Source organism: Scyliorhinus canicula, chromosome 19 (assembly GCF_902713615.1).
Source record: "Scyliorhinus canicula chromosome 19, sScyCan1.1, whole genome shotgun sequence".
NCBI lineage: Eukaryota > Metazoa > Chordata > Chondrichthyes > Carcharhiniformes > Scyliorhinidae > Scyliorhinus > Scyliorhinus canicula.
In genome coordinates this window covers 56,743,520-56,760,133 of record NC_052164.1, presented here as the reverse complement: position 1 = coordinate 56,760,133, position 16,614 = coordinate 56,743,520, and the positions used below count along the sequence as shown (strand labels likewise).

The 16,614-nt window shown below is 47.7% G+C and overlaps 1 protein-coding gene across 1 annotated transcript in view; it reads left to right on the top strand.

Moving 5' to 3' along the window:
* siae (sialic acid acetylesterase) overlaps positions 1-16,614 on the top strand; it is a 128,841-nt gene that overhangs the window by 101,153 nt on the left and 11,074 nt on the right. The window contains exon 7 of the mRNA XM_038779236.1: positions 3,920-4,053. Within this exon, the coding sequence (XP_038635164.1) occupies positions 3,920-4,053 (134 nt within the window). The remainder of the gene's footprint in view (positions 1-3,919; positions 4,054-16,614) is intronic.

Sequence of the window (16,614 nt, the reverse complement as noted above, 5' to 3'; positions counted from 1 at the left end):
AGAATCCAACCCCTTCAGCTCTGGGATTAACCTAGTGAATCTCCTCTGCACACCCTCCAGCGCCAGTACGTCCTTTCTCAAGTAAGTAAGAAGGGAGGGAGGCAGAAGATGTGAAATTATAGGCCGGTTAGCCTGACTTCAGTCATTGGTAAGATTTTAGAGTCCATTATTAAGGGTGAAATCGCGGAGTACTTAGAAGTGCATGATAAAATAGGACTGAATCAGCACGGCTTCGTCAAGGGGAGGTCGTGTCTGACAAATCTGTTCGGGATAGAACATAGAACAGTACAGCACAGAACAGGCCCTTCGGCCCTCAATGTTGTGCCGAGCCATGATCACCGTACTCAAAACCACGTATCCACCCTATACCCGTAACCCAACAACTCCCCCTCCCCTTAACCTTACATTTATTAGGACACTACGGGCAATTTAGCATGGCCAATCCACCTAACCCGCACATCTTTGGACTGTGGGAGGAAACCGGAGCACCCGGAGGAAACCCACGCACACAGGGGAGGACGTGCAGACTCCACACAGACAGTGACCCAGCCGGGAATCGAACCTGGGACCCTGGAGCTGTGAAGCATTTATGCTAACCACCATGCTACCCTGCTGCCCCAGGGCATGTTCTTATAGAACATTACATATTCAGGGTAATTTGTTATCACATACCCTGCGATACCACATATCACAGATTACCCTGAATAGATTACAGCCAAGTCTGAAAGGCCAAAGTCCAAATTGTCACCACACTTTTCATGTCTGCAAATAAGTTATTTAATTCTTCAAATTGCTGGATCTCTTATTGCAGCATGGTTATTGACGTGGACATGAACATCACGGTCACCAGACAAAAAACTGAATTCATTGTGATTCTGCTCAAAGGCCCAGCGGGTTAATTTGCCAAATCATAATTTATTTAATCATTGTGAAATATTAATTTAGGATTAAGAAACTTAGTCAATGCATGAAATTCCACATGTCTATCACATTCATTAATGCAAACTTTGTTGTGTGGTGAACTAAACTGAATAAACGGCTGTCAGCAGAAAGAGTTAACTTTTTTTTCTAAAAAAGCAGAGCAAAAAGTTATCAGGGGCTGGATTCTCCCCTAGTTCTCTCTCCGCGCCGGAGCGGTTGGCACCAGAAGACTGGCGCAAAAAACCGGTGCCCCCAGCAGCGGGGCTTGCCGAAAGGCTTTCGCCGGCCGGCGCATGCGCTGGCAGTGATGTCAGCGGCCAGCTGCCGCTGACGTCACCACCGGCGCATGCGCGATGTGGGTTTCTCTTCCGCTTCCGCCATGGCGGAGGCCGTGGCGGCCGCGGAAGGAGAAAGAGTGCACCCAGGGCACTGGCCCGGAGTCTGAGCGGGGGGCCCCGATCGCGGGCCAGGCCACCGTGGGGGCACCCCCCGGGGTTCGATCGCCCCCCAGGACCCCAGGGTCCGCTCGCGCCGCTGATGCCGCCGTTACAGAGGTGGTTCAAACCTCGGCGGTGGGAGAGGCCTCCCAGTGGCGGGATTTCGGCCCATCCGGGCCGGAGAATCACCGCAGGGGCCTCGCCGATCGGAGTGGCGAGATTCCCGCCACCGCCACTTCCCGGGTGGCGGAGAATCTCTGCCATGGCGGGGTTGGGATTTTCGGCGGCCCCAGGCGATTCTCCAACCCTGCTGGGGGTCGGAGAATTTCGCCCCAGATAACTGCAATTGCAACATTTGGCAAAAATTGTAAAAATAATCCCAATTTGTATCCTTAGAAATGGAAAATCTATGAAAACAACATAAATCATTGGTGGCATTATTACTTTCAAAAATATCTTCAGGGAAGACAATATTTGACAGTTATTTTATTTTTTTAACATTAAATTTCAATTGTTTTTTAAAAATTTTCAGCACATTTTCAACAAAGAGTTTCCTGCTCAATATTTGAGTACGATCAAGCTGATTATATGCTAACTCAAATATGCATTTGACATACAGGGGCAGCATGGTAGCATGGTGGTTAGCATAAATGCTTCACAGCTCCAGGGTCCCAGGTTCGATTCCCGGCTGGCTCACTGTCTGTGCGGAGTCTGCACGTCCTCACCCTGTGTGCGTGGGTTTCCTCCGGGTGCTCCGGTTTCCTCCCACAGTCCAAAGATGTGCGGGTTAGGTGAATTGGCCATGCTAAATTGCCCGTAGTGTCCTAAAAAAAGTAAGGTTAAGGGGGGGGGGGGGTTGTTGGGTTACGGGTATAGGGTGGATATGTGAGTTTGAGTAGGGTGATCATTGCTCGGCACAACATCGTGGGCCGAAGGGCCTGTTCTGTGCTGTACTGTTCTATGTTCTATGTTCTATGCAAAAATGTCAAAGTCAAATCGCTAAATATTTAAGAAAGTCAAAACTGCCAATTTAAAAAAAAAAAAAAAATTTTGGAAGTCTTATAACCAGGATGAAAGACCTTCATGTAATTGAACACAGCTTTCAAACTTTGCGTTATTTTCTAGGACTGGAGCACAGTTTCAACCTGTTCAAAATCACAAATTTGACCAGTTTTCCAAAACAATAGAAGATAGAGTACTGGGCTAATGGTAATATTCTTGGTAGTGTGGATGAGCAGAGAGATCTCCGTGTCCATGTACATAGGTCCTTGAAAGTTGCCACCCAGGTTGATAGGGTTGTTAAGAAGGCGTACGGTGTGTTAGCTTTTATTGGTAGAGGGATTGTGTTTCAGAGCCATGTTGCATCTGTATAAAACTCTGGTGCGGCCGCATTTGGAGTAATGCCTGCAGTTCTGGTCACCGCATTATAGGAAGGATGTGGAAGCATTGGAAAGGGTGCAGAGGAGATTTACCAGGATGTTGCCTGGTATGGAGGGAAGATCTTATGAGGAAAGGCTGAGGGACTTGAGGCTGTTTTCGATAGAGAGAAGAAGGTTAAGAGGTGACTTAATTGATGCATAAAAGATGATCAGAGGATTAGATAGGGTGGATAGTGAGAACCTTTTTCCTCGGATGGTGATGTCTGGCACGAGGGGACATGGCTTTAAATTGAGGGGAGATAGATATAGGACAGATGTCAGAGGTAGGTTCTTTACTCAGAGAGTAGTAAGGGCATGGAATGCCCTGCCTGCAACAGTAGTGGACTCGCCAACATTAAGAGCATTTAAATGGTCATTGGATAAACATATGGATGATAAGGAATAGTGTAGATGGGCTTTAGAGAGGTTTCACAGGTCGGCGCAACATCGAGGGCCGAAGGGCCTGTACTGCGCTGTTATGTTCTATGTATATATGTAGAGCAATAACCAAACACTGCAATGGGTTAAACAAGATGCGTTTCACACTGAACAAGACCATAATTTAGACTTTTTTTAGTTTTCATTCAGAAATTGGTTTTATATTCCCACATGTTCAAACCACAAAAACTGAAAACAAAATCTTTTATTTTCTTTAAAAACAAAACATATCATCTATTTCTTTCCCGCAGCAATTTAAATTTCTGCTTTGGGCCTTTGTAAACTTTTCTTCCTGACTATTTATCCTCAACTTCTTTTTAACCTTTCTCCTTCTTTAACCAACCCTCCCTGCAGGCCCTTGTCATGCATCACCGTAACCCATCTTTGAGCATATGAAGAACGTAGTCCTCTTAGGTGACCAATCATCTTTTGCTGAGACCAATTTTGCATTTATAACGGGGTCCTTTTTGGGCCTAAACCTTTTTTTGTTTTGATAATGTTTACCCTTCTGGGCATTTTGTGTGGATCTTTGGTTTGGGAATAAGGTCCTGTACACTGTCCCATGCCTGAATAACTTAATATAATACTGACCCAATTGGAGGTTTGTCGATTTTAATGGCCTTTGGTTGGATGGTGAAAGTGACACTCAAAACTTTGTCCCTCAAGATAATCTGAGGCTTATTGCTCTATATGATCTACTTGTAGGTGAATCAAACACAGACTGGCACAATGCAGAGTATAACTGCACATTCCCAGCTATGATCGAGGATTGGAGGCAGGTTTTCCATCAAGGATCTGGAGGAGCCACAGAAATAGACTTTCCTTTTGGATTTGTCCAGGTAATTTAAAACTAAAATAAAAGCAAAATACTGAGGTGTGTTGGGGGTGGGGTTTGTGCAGGGGTTTATGTCTGGGAGAGTTTTGAGTTGAGTCAGAGCCTCAAATGTGCCAATCAAGAGCTAACTCCTATAATACCAAGCTGGGGAGTGGAGTGCCACTGTTGACCAAAGTTGCACCAAGTCAGCAACATTGGAGTTGCGAAACAACAATTATAAAGATAAGAAACCGGAGCTGGAGCCAGCCATTCAGCCACTCAAGCATGTTCCAACACTTAAGACGATAATCGATCATCTATCTGAATTTCACTTTTGCACTTGGTCCCTGACTCCCCCAGAGTACACTCAACGACTAAGCATCTACAGCCCTCCACAGCAGGAACTCCTACGATTCACAGTGCCAAACAAGCACCACTTTACGCCTCCTCAACAATCCTGAGATCATGATGTCCCTGTCATGGACCCTGTTGGCAGCACGGTAGCATTGTGGATAGCACAATCGTTTCACAGCTCCAGGGTCCCAGGTTCGATTCCGGCTTGGGTCACTGTCTGTGCGGAGTCTGCACATCCTCCCCGTGTGTGCGTGGGTTTCCTCCGGGTGCTCCGGTTTCCTCCCACAGTCCAAAGATGTGCAAGTTAGGTGGATTGGACATGATAAATTGCCTTAGTGTCCAAAATTCCCCTTGGTGTTGGGTGGGGTTACTGGGTTATGGGGATAGGGTGGAGGTGTTAACCTTGGGTAGGGTGCGCTTTGCAGGAGTCGGTGCAGACTCGATGGGCCGAATGGCCTCCTTCTGCACTGTACATTCTATGATTCTAGTCCAGACTGCAGCCAAGACAAACAACGCCCCAGCATCCATCCTGTAATGCCCCTCAGAATCCCTTAAGTTTCACCTCTCAGTCTTCCAAACTCCAGAGAGAAAGAGGGCTCAATCCAATGAACCAAGTCAAGTAAATCCTCATCAGATAAAGAGACCACAATCTGTGTGTGACACTCCAGGCATGGTCGCAGCAAAGCCTTGAACATTTGCAGTCACGCCCGTCACACTCCACTTTTCCGGTCCAAAAAAGGCCAGCATTCCGTCCATCAGCTGTATCTGCATGCCAGTCCTCCCCACTTCCATCACTTAGACACTGAGAAGCCTTCCACTACAATAAAAACACTCTGCCTTTCCATTTCTCCCAGCCAAGAGATGTCAGGAAAATAGCCAGATTGATGGTATGGCTTGCCCTTAAAAAATTCAAATAAATTTGCCAGACACAACCTCACCTGCCCAGTGACCCATTCAATTTCTACCTAAACAATATATTCTGACACTCATTGACAAACATCGTGTTCAGCTGGTCAGCAGCTCCTCTTCCTCTCCTTCACCTTCTTTCTCTCTTCCCCCCCCCACCCTCCTCAACAGCAGTGTCACTCTCTGAACTACTGATTGCTTCACAACCCAGTGAACCCCAGAAGATTACAATGCAACACTATCTCTGCACCACCTCCTATGAAGCTTGGTAAAATGAAAGAACAAGACAGGAGAAAAATAACAGAATTCTGACTGGTATATCTGATATTTTGGTTTTAATAATAATCGCTTATTGTCACAAGTAGGTTTCAGTGAAGTTATTGTGAAAAGCTCCTAGATGCCACATTCCAGCGCCTATTCGGGGAGGCCAGTATGAGAATTGAACCCGCTCTGCTGGCCTTGTTCTGCATTACAAGCCACCTATTTAGCCCTCTGTGCTAAACCAGCCCCTGGTGTTGGTGTTGCACAATGACATCAATTTTGCACTATTACCATTGAGATGTAGAAGTTCTTGGAATCATTTTTCATTGTGTGGGATCGTAACTAGATGCACCTGGTCAGCATGCACAGGTTAACACCTCAGACTTTAATGAAGAATGTGACAGGTGGAACACTGACTGAAAACAAATCCAAGTTTATGAAATGCTCAATTAATGGCATTAAATACAAAAATATTAATTGCAATTTAATCTGTTCTTTCCAACTGGAAAGAACCCCAGGTCTTAAAATAAAAGCTCAAGCTGTAGGGGGTAAAATATTAACATGGATTGAAGATTGACTAACAGGAAAAAGAATTGCCATAAATGGGTCTTTTTCTGGTTGGAGAGTGGTGTGCCTCAGGGTTCAACTTTCAGGGCACCCTCAACTTTTCGCACTTTATATAGATAACTTAGATAAAGGGACCAAAATATATGGTGCTAAAGTTGCTGATGACACAAAGACAAATGGGAAAGTAAATTGTGAAGTGAACATGAGGCGGCTACAAAGGAACAAAGGTTAAGTGAGTGGCCAAAACTCTGGCAAATGGAGTATAATGTGGGCAAATATGAAACTGTCCATTTTGGCAGGAAGAATCAAAAATACCCTTATTATCTAAATGGTGAGAGATTGCAGAGCTCTGAGATGCAGAGGGATCTGGGTGTCCTGGTGCATGAATCACAAAATACAGGTACAACAAGCAATTAGAAAAGCTATTAGAATGTTAGAATTTACTGTAAAGGGAATTGATTAAAAAAGTAGGGAGGTTATACTTCAGTTGCACAGAGCATTGGTGAGACGACATCTAGAGTACGGTGTACAGTATTGGTCTCCTTATTGAAGGAAAGATGGAAATGCGTTTGAAGCAGTTCAGAGAAGATTTAATGGACCAATACAGGGATGGGCAGGTTACCTTCTGAGAAAAGGTTAGGTTTATGTCAACTAGAGTTCAGGAAAGTTAAGAAGTAACTTGATCAAAACCTTTAAGATCCTGAGGGGTATTGACAGCTTGGATGAAAAGAGGATGTTGCCTCTTGTCGGAGAATCTACAACTAGGGGTCACTGTTTAAAAATAAGTGGTCACCTACTTGAGACAGAGATGAGAATTTTTTAAAATCTGATTGTTGTGAGTCTCTGAAAGTTTCTAGCTTCAAAAGCAGTAGAGGAGACTGAATATTTTAAGGCAGATTTAGATAGATTTTGATTACCAAGGGGGTGACAGGTTATTTGGGTTCGGTGGGGTTGAGGTTACAATCAGATTAGCCATAATCTTATTGAGTGGCAGAGCAGGCTTGAGGGGGGAGTGGCCTACTACTGCTCCTAATTTATATGTTCGTAATGTCATTCTGACAGTGTAGCGCGCCGTCATTACTGCCGTAATTCTTTGAGGAAGTGACAAAGTTAATTGATGAGGGAAGGGCTGTAGATGTCATATACATGGACTTTAGTAAGGCGTTTGATAAGGTTTCCCATGGCAGGTTGATGGAAAAAGTGAAGTCGTATGGGGTTCAGGGTGTACTAGCTAGATGGATAAAGAACTGGCTGGGCAACAGGAGACAGAGAGTAGTGGTGGAAGGGAGTGTCTCAAAATGGAGAAGGGTGACTAGTGGTGTTCCACAGGGATCAATGCTCAGACCACTGATGTTTGTGATCTACATAAATGACCTGGAGGAAGGTATAGGTGGTCTGATTAGCAAGTTTGCAGATGATACTAAGATTGGTGGAGTTGCAGATAGCGAGGAGACTGTCAGAGAATACAACAAAATATAGATAGATTGGAGAGTTGGGCAGAGAAATGGCAGATGGAGTTCAAACCAGGCAAATGCGAGGTGATGCATTTTGGAAGATCAAATTCAAGAGCGGAGTATATGGTCAATGGAAGGGTCTTGGGGAAAATTGATGTGCAGAGAGATCTGGGAGTTCAGGTCCATTGTACCCTGAAGGTGGCAACGCAGGTTGATAGAGTGGTCAAGAAGGCATACAGCATGCTTGACTTCATCGGACGGGGTATTGAGTACAAGAGTTGGCAGGTCATGTTACAGTTGTATAGGACTTTGGTTCGGCCACATTTGGAATACTGCGTGCAGTTCTGGTCGCCACATTACCAGAAGGATGTGGATGCCTTGGAGAGGGTGCAGAGGAGGTTCACCAGGATGTTGCCTGGTATGGAGGGTGCTAGCTATGAAGAAAGGTTGAGTAGATTAGGATTGTTTTCGTTGGAAAGACGGAGGTTGAGGGGGGACCTGATTGAGGTCTACAAAATTATGAGAGGTATGGACAGGGTGGACAGCAACAAGCTTTTCCCAAGAGTCGGGGTGTCAGTTACAAGGGGTCACGATTTCAAGGTGAGAGGGGGAATGTTTAAGGGAGGTGTGCGTGGAAAGTTTTTTTACGCAGAGGGTGGTGGGTGCCTGGAACGCTTTACCAGCGGAGGTGGTAGAGGCGGGCACAATAGCAATTTAAGAAGCATCTAGACAGGTATATGAATGGGCGGGAACAGAGGGAAGTAGACCTTGGAAAATAGGAGACAGGTTTAGATAAAGGATCTGGATCGGCGCAGGCTGGGAGGGCAGAAGGGCCTGTTCCTGTGCTGTAATTTTCTTTGTTCTTTGTTTGTTCTTTGTTCTGACTGTGTAGCATGCCCTTATTACTGCCCTTCTGACAGGGTAGCAGCCCTCACTACTGCCATTCAGATGGTGTACCGCTCCTTCATTTCTGCCATTCTGACGGTGTAGCGCTCCATCATTACAGCCATTGTGATGGTGTAGTGCTCCCTCTTAACTGCCATTCTGACAGTGTAGTGCTCCCTCATTCCTGCCATTCTGACCGTGTAGCCCACCCTCATTACTGGCATTCTGACGGTGCATCACTTTCTCATTACTGTCGTTCTGATGGTGCAATGCTCCCTCATTACTGCAGTTCTGACCGTGTAGCACTCCTACAGTACTGCGTTTTGACAGTCTAGTGCACCCCCGTTATTGCCGCTCTTAACAGTGTAGCGCTCCCTCATTACTGCCACTCTGACAATGTAGCGCTCCCTCATTACTGCCATTCTGATGGTGTAGCGCTCACTCATTACTGCCATTCTGATGGTGTAGCGCAACCTCATTACTGCCATTCTGATGGTCTAGCATTCCCTCATTACTACCGTTCTGACTGTGTAGCGCACCCTCATTACTGCCATTCTGACAGTCTAGCGCTCCCTCATTACTGCCATTCTGACAGTGTAGCGTCCCTCATTACTGCCATTCTGACAGTGTAGCGCTCCCTGATTACTGCCATTCTGATGGTGTAGCACTCACTCATTAATGCCGATCTGACTGTGTAGCGCACCCTCATTACTGCCATTCTGACAGTGTAGCGCTCCCTCATTACTGCCATTCTGACAGTGTAGCGCTCCCTCATTACTGCCATTCTGATGGTGTAGCACTCACTCATTAATGCCGATCTGACTGTGTAGCGCACCCTCATTACTGCCATTCTGACAGTGTAGCGCTCCCTCATTACTGCCATTCTGACAATGTAGCGCTCCCTCATTACTGCCATTCTGACAGTGTAGCGCACCCTCATTACTGCCATTCTGACAGTGTAGCGCTCCCTCATTACTGCCATTCTGACAACGTAGCGCTCCCTCATTACTGCCATTCTGACAGTGTAGCGCTCCCTGATTACTACCGTTGTGACTGTGTAGCGCACCCTCATTACTGCCATTCTGACAGTCTAGCGCTCCCTCATTACTGCCATTCTGACAGTGTAGCGCTCCCTCATTACTGCCATTCTGACAGTGTAGCGCTCCCTCATTACTGTCATTCTGACAGTGTAGCGCTCCCTGATTACTGCCATTCTGATGGTGTAGCACTCACTCATTAATGCCGATCTGACTGTGTAGCGCTCCCTCATTACTGCCATTCTGACAGTGTAGCGCTCCTTCATTACTGCCATTCTGATGGTGTAGCAGGCCCTCATTACTGCCATTCTGATGGTGTAGCACTCCCTCACTACTGCCGTTCTGACAGTGTAGCGCTCCTTCATTACTGTCATTCTGATGGTGTAGCAGGCCCTCATTTCTGCCATGCTGTTGGAGTAGCGGGCCATCATTACTGCCGTTCTAACAGCGTGGGGCTCCCTCATTACAGCCGTACTGATGGTGTAGCACTTACTCATTACTGCCGTTCTGGCGATGGAGCGCTCCCACATAACTGACGTTCTGACGGTGTATACACCTTCACTACTGCCATTCTGACAGTGTAGCACTCCTTCATTACTGGCATTCTGGCAGTGCAGCATTCCCTCATTACTGCCATTCTGACTCCTACAGTACTGCGTTTTGACAGTCTAGCGCTCCCTCATTAAAGCCATTCTGACGGTGTAGCGCTCCCTCATTACTGCCTTCTGACAGTGTAGCACTCCCTCATTGCTGCCATTCTGACAGTGTAACACTCCCTCATTGCTGCCATTCTGACAGTGTAACACTCCCTCATTACTGCCATACTGACCGTGTAGCCCACCCTCATTCCTGCAATTCTGACGGTGTAGCGTTCTCTCATTACTGCGATTCTGACAGTGTAGTGCTCCCTCATTACTGCCATTCTGACAGTGTAGCGTTCCCTCATTACTGCCGTTCTAACCGTGTATACACCTTCATTACTGCCATTCTGACCGTGTAGCACTCCTTCATTACTGGCATTCTGGCAGTGCAGCATTCCCTCAATACTGCCGTTCTGACTCCTACAGTACTGCGTTTTGACAGGCTAGCGCTCCCTCATTAAAGCCGTTCTGACAGTGTAGCGCTCCCTCATTACTGCCATTTTGACAGTCTAGCGCTCCCTCATTACTGTCATTCTGACAGTGTAGCGCTCCCTCATTACTGCCATTCTGACAGTGTAGCAGGCCCTCATTTCTGCCATTCTGTTGGAGTAGCGTGCCATCATTATTGCCGTTCTAACAGTATGGAACTCTCTCATTACAGCCGTACTGATGGTGTAGCACTCACTCATTACTGCAATTTTGATGGAGTAGCGTTCCCTCATTACTGCGATTCTGACAGTGTAGCGCTCCCTCATTACTGCCATTCTGATGGTGTAGCGCTCCCTCATTACTGCCATTCTAACCGTCTAGCACACCCTCATTGCTGCCTTTCTGATGGTGTAGCGCTCCCTCACTGCTGCCATTCTGACAGTGCAGTGCTCCCTCATTACTGCCATTCTGACAGTACAGTGCTCCCTCATTACTGCCATTCTGACAGTGCAGTGCTCCCTCATTACTGCCATTCTGACGGTGTAGCGCTCTCTCATTGAAGCCGTTCTGACAATGTAGCGCTCCCTCATTACTGCCATTCTGACCATGTAGCCCACCCTCATTACTGCCGTTCTGACAGTGTAGTGCTCCCTCATTACTACCATTCTGACAATGTAGCGCTCCCTCATTACTGCCATTCTGACAGTGCAGTGCTCCCTCATTACTACCATTCTGACAATGTAGCGCTCCCTCATTACTGCCATTCTGACAGTGTAGTGCTCCCTGATTACTGCCATTCTGATGGTGTAGCACTCACTCATTAATGCCGATCTGATGGTGTAGCACTCACTCATTAATGCCGATCTGACTGTGTAGCGCACCCTCATTACTGCCATTCTGATGGTGTAGCACTCCCTCACTACTGCCGTTCTGACAGTGTAGCGCTCCTTCATTACTGCCATTCTGATGGTGTAGCAGGCCCTCATTTCTGCCATGCTGTTGGAGTATCGGGCCATCATTACTGCCGTTCTAACAGTGTGGAGCTCCCTCATTACAGCCGTACTGATGGTGTAGCACTCACTCATTACTGCCGTTCTGGCGATGGAGCGCTCCCACATAACTGACGTTCTGACGGTGTATACACCTTCACTACTGCCGTTCTGACAGTGTAGCACTCCTTCATTACTGGCATTCTTGCAGTACAGCATTCCCTCATTACTGCCATTCTGACTCCTACAGTACTGCGTTTTGACAGTCTAGCGCTCCTTCATTAAAGCCATTCTGACGGTGTAGCGCTCCCTCGTTACTGCCTTCTGACAGTGTAACACTCCCTCATTGCTGCCATTCTGACAGTGTAACACTCCCTCATTACTGCCATACTGACCGTGTTGCCCACCCTCATTCCTGCAATTCTGACGGTGTAGCGCTCCCTCAGTACTGCCGTTCTGACAGTGCAGTACTCCCTCATTACTGCCATTCTGACAGTGTAGCGCTCTCTTATTACTGCCGTTCTGACAGTGTATACACCTTCATTACTGCCGTTCTAACCGTGTAGCACTCCTTCATTACTGGCATTCTGGCAGTGCAGCATTCCCTCATCACTGCCATTCTGACTCCTACAGTACTGCGTTTGACAGGCTAGCGCTCCCTCATTAAAGCCGTTCTGACGGTGTAGTGCTCCCTCATTACTGCCATTTTGACAGTCTAGCGCTGCCTCATTACTGCCATTCTGACAGTGTAGCGCTCCCTCATTACTGCCATTCTGACACTGTAGAACTCCCTCATTGTTGCCATAGTGACAGTGTAGCACTCCCTCATTGCTGCCATTCTGACAGTGTAACACTCCCTCATTACTGCCATACTGACCGTGTAGCCCACCCTCATTCCTGCCATTCTGACGGTGTAGCGGGCCCTCATTATTGCCATTCTGACGGTGCAGTGCTCCCTCATTATTGCCATTCTGACGGTGCAGCGCTCACTCATTACCTCCATTCTGACCATGTAGCACAACCTCATTACTGCCATTCTAACATTGTAGTGCTCCCTCATTACTGCTGTTCTGACCGTGTAGCACTCCTACAGTACTGCGTTTTGACACTCTTGCGCTCCCTCATTAAAGCCGTTCTGACAGTGCAGCACTCCCTCATTACTGCCATTCTGACAGTGTTGTGCTCACTCATTACTGCCATTCTGACAGTGTAGCGCTCACTCATTACTGCCATTCTGACGGTGTAGCGCTCCCTCATTACTGCCATTCTGATGATGTAGCACTCCCTCATTACTACTGTACTGACGGTGTAGTGCGCCTTCATTTCTGTCATTCTGTTGGAGTAGCGCGCCCTCATTACTGCCGTTCTAACAGTGTGGCGCTCCCTCATTACAGCCATTCTGATGGTGCAACACAAACCTCATTACTGCTGTTCTGACCGTGTAGCGTTCCCTCATTACTGCCATTCTGACAGTGTAGCGCTCTCTTATTACTGCCGTCCTGACAGTGTAGTGCTCCCTCATTACAGCCATTCTGGTGGTGTAGCACTCCCTCATTACTGCCATTCTGACAGTGTAGCACTCCCTCATTACTGCCATTTTGACAGTCTAGCGCTCCCTCATTATTGCCATTCTGACAGTGTAGCAGGCCCTCATTTCTGCCATTCTGTTGGAGTAGCGTGCCATCATTACTGCCGTTCTAACAGTATGGAACTCTCTCATTACAGCCGTACTGATGGTGTAGCACTCACTCATTACTGCAATTTTGATGGAGTAGCGTTCCCTCATTACTGCGATTCTGACAGTGTAGTGCTCCCTCAGTACTGCCGTTCTGACAGTGTAGCGCTCTCTTATTACTGTGGTTCTGACAGTGTAGTGCGCCCTCATCACTGCCATTCTGACAGTGTAGCGCTCCCTCATTACTGCCATTCTGATGGTGTAGCGCTCCCTCATTACTGCCGTTCTGACAGTGTAGCGCCCCCTCAGTACTGCCATTCTGGTGGTGTAGCGCTCCCTCATTACTACCATTCTGATGGTGTAGCGCTCCCTCATTACAGCCATTCTGATGGTGTAGCGCTCCCTTATTACTGCCGTTCTGACGGTGTAGCGCTCCCTCATTATTTCCATTCTGATGGTGTAGCACTCCCTCATTACTACCATTCTGATGGTGTAGCGCTCCCTCATTACTGCCATTCTGACAATGTAGCGCTCCCTCATTACTGCCGTTCTGACAGTGTAGCGCTCCCTCACTGCTGCCATTCTGACAATGTAGCGCTCCCTCATTACTGCCGTTCTGACAGTGTAGTGCTCCCTCACTGCTGCCATTCTGACAATGTAGCGCTCCCTCATTACTGCCATTCTGACAGTGTAGCGCTCCCTCAGTACTGCCATTCTGGTGGTGTAGCGCTCCCTCATTACTACCATTCTGACGGTGTAGCGCTCCCTCATTACTACCATTCTGACGGTGTAGCGCTCCCTCATTATTTCCATTCTGATGGTGTAGCACTCCCTCATTACTACCATTCTGACGGTGTAGCGCTCCCTCATTACTACCATTCTGACGGTGTAGCGCTCCCTCATTACTGCCATTCTGATGGTGTAGCGCTCCCTCATTACTGCCATTCTAACCGTCTAGCACACCCTCATTGCTGCCTTTCTGATGGTGTAGTGCTCCCTCACTGCTGCCATTCTGATGGTGTAGCGCTCCCTCACTGCTGCCACTCTGACAGTGCAGTGCTCCCACATTACTGCCATTCTGACAGTGTAGCGCTCCCTCACTGCTGCCACTCTGACAGTGCAGTGCTCCCTCATTACTGCCATTCTGACAGTGCAGTGCTCCCTCATTACTGCCATTCTGATGGCGTAGTGCTCCCTCATTACTGCCGTTCTGACAGTGTAGCGTTCCCTCATTACTGCCATTCTGACAGTGCAGTGCTCCCTCATTACTGCCATTCTGATGGCGTAGTGCTCCCTCATTACTGCCGTTCTGACAATGTAGCGCTCCCTCATTACTGCCATTCTGACAGTGCAGTGCTCCCTCATTACCGCCATTCTGATGGTGTACCGCTCCCTCATTACTGCCATTCAGATGGTGGAGCATTTCCTCATTACTGCCATTCTGATGGTGTACCGCTCCCTCATTACTGCCATTCTGATGGTGTAGCATTTCCTCATTACTGCCATTCTGATGGTGTAGCGCTTCCTCATTACTGCCATTCTGATGGTGTAGCGCTTCCTCATTGCTGCCATTCTGATGGTGTAGCGCTTTCTCATTGCTGCCATTCTGATGGTGTAGCGCTCCCTCATTACTGCCATTCTAACCGTCTAGCACACCCTCATTACTGCCATTCTGACAGTGCAGTGCTCCCTCATTACTGCCATTCTGATGGCGTAGTGCTCCCTCATTACTGCCGTTCTGACAATGTAGCGCTCCCTCATTACTGCCATTCTGACAGTGCAGTGCTCCCTCATTACCGCCATTCTGACAGTGCAGCACTCCCTCATTACTGCCGTTCTGACAGTGCAGCACTCCCTCATTACTGCTGTTCTGACAGTGCAGCACTCCCTCATTATTGTCGTTCTGATAGTGCAGCGCTCCCTCAATGCTGCTGTGCTGACCGTGTAGCACTCCTACAGTACTGCGTTTTGACAGTCTTGTGCTCCCTCATTAAAGCCGTTCTGACAGTGTAGTACTCCCTCATTACTGCCATTCTGACAGTGTAGCGCTCACTCATTACTGCCATTCTGACAGTGTAGCGCTCACTCATTACTGCCATTCTGACAAGTGTAGCGCTCACTCATTACTGCCATTCTGACAGTGTAGCGCTCACTCATTACTGCCTTTCTGACAGTGTAGCACTCCTTCATTACTGCCATTCTGACGGTGTAGCGCTCTCTCATTGAAGCCGTTCTGACAATGTAGCGCTCCCTCATTACTGCCATTCTGACCATGTAGCCCACCCTCATTACTACCATTCTGACAGTGTAGCGCTCCCTCATTACTGCCATTCTGACAGTGTAGTGCTCCCTGATTACTGCCATTCTGATGGTGTAGCACTCACTCATTAATGCCGATCTGACTGTGTAGCGCACCCTCATTACTGCATTCTGATGGTGTAGCACTCCCTAATTACTGCCATTCTGATGGTGTAGCACTCCCTCACTACTGCCGTTCTGACAGTGTAGCGCTCCTTCATTACTGTCATTCTGATGGTGTAGCAGGCCCTCATTTCTGCCATGCTGTTGGAGTAGCGGGCCATCATTACTGCCGTTCTAACTGTGTGGAGCTCCCTCATTACAGCCGTACTGATGGTGTAGCACTCACTCATTACTGCCGTTCTGGCGATGGAGCGCTCCCACATAACTGACGTTCTGACGGTGTATACACCTTCACTACTGCCGTTCTGACAGTGTAGCACTCCTTCATTACTGGCATTCTGGCAGTGCAGCATTCCCTCATTACTGCCATTCTGACTCCTACAGTACTGCGTTTTGACAGTCTAGCGCTCCCTCATTAAAGCCATTCTGACAGTGTAGCACTCCTTCATTACTGCCATTCTGGCAGTGCAGCATTCCCTCATTACTGCCATTTTGACTCCTACAGTACTGCGTTTTGACAGTCTAGCGCTCCCTCATTAAAACCATTCTGACGGTGTCACGCTCCCTTCTGACAGTGCAGCACTCCCTCATTACTGCCGTTCTGACAGTGCAGCACTCCCTCATTACTGTCGTTTTGACAGTCTTGTGCTCCCTCATTAAAGCCGTTCTGACAGTGTAGTACTCCCTCATTACTGCCATTCTGACAGTGTAGCGCTCACTCATTACTGCCATTCTGACAGTGTAGCACTCCTTCATTACTGCCATTCTGACGGTGTAGCGCTGTCTCATTGAAGCCGTTCTGACAATGTAGCGCTCCCTCATTACTGCCATTCTGACCATGTAGCCCACCCTCCTTAGCGCTCCCTCACTACTGCTTACTCCTTATAAGGTGTTAGTGCGGCCACACCTGGAGTATTGTGTTCAGTTTTGGTCTCCTTACTTGAGAAAGGACGTACTGGCGCTGGAG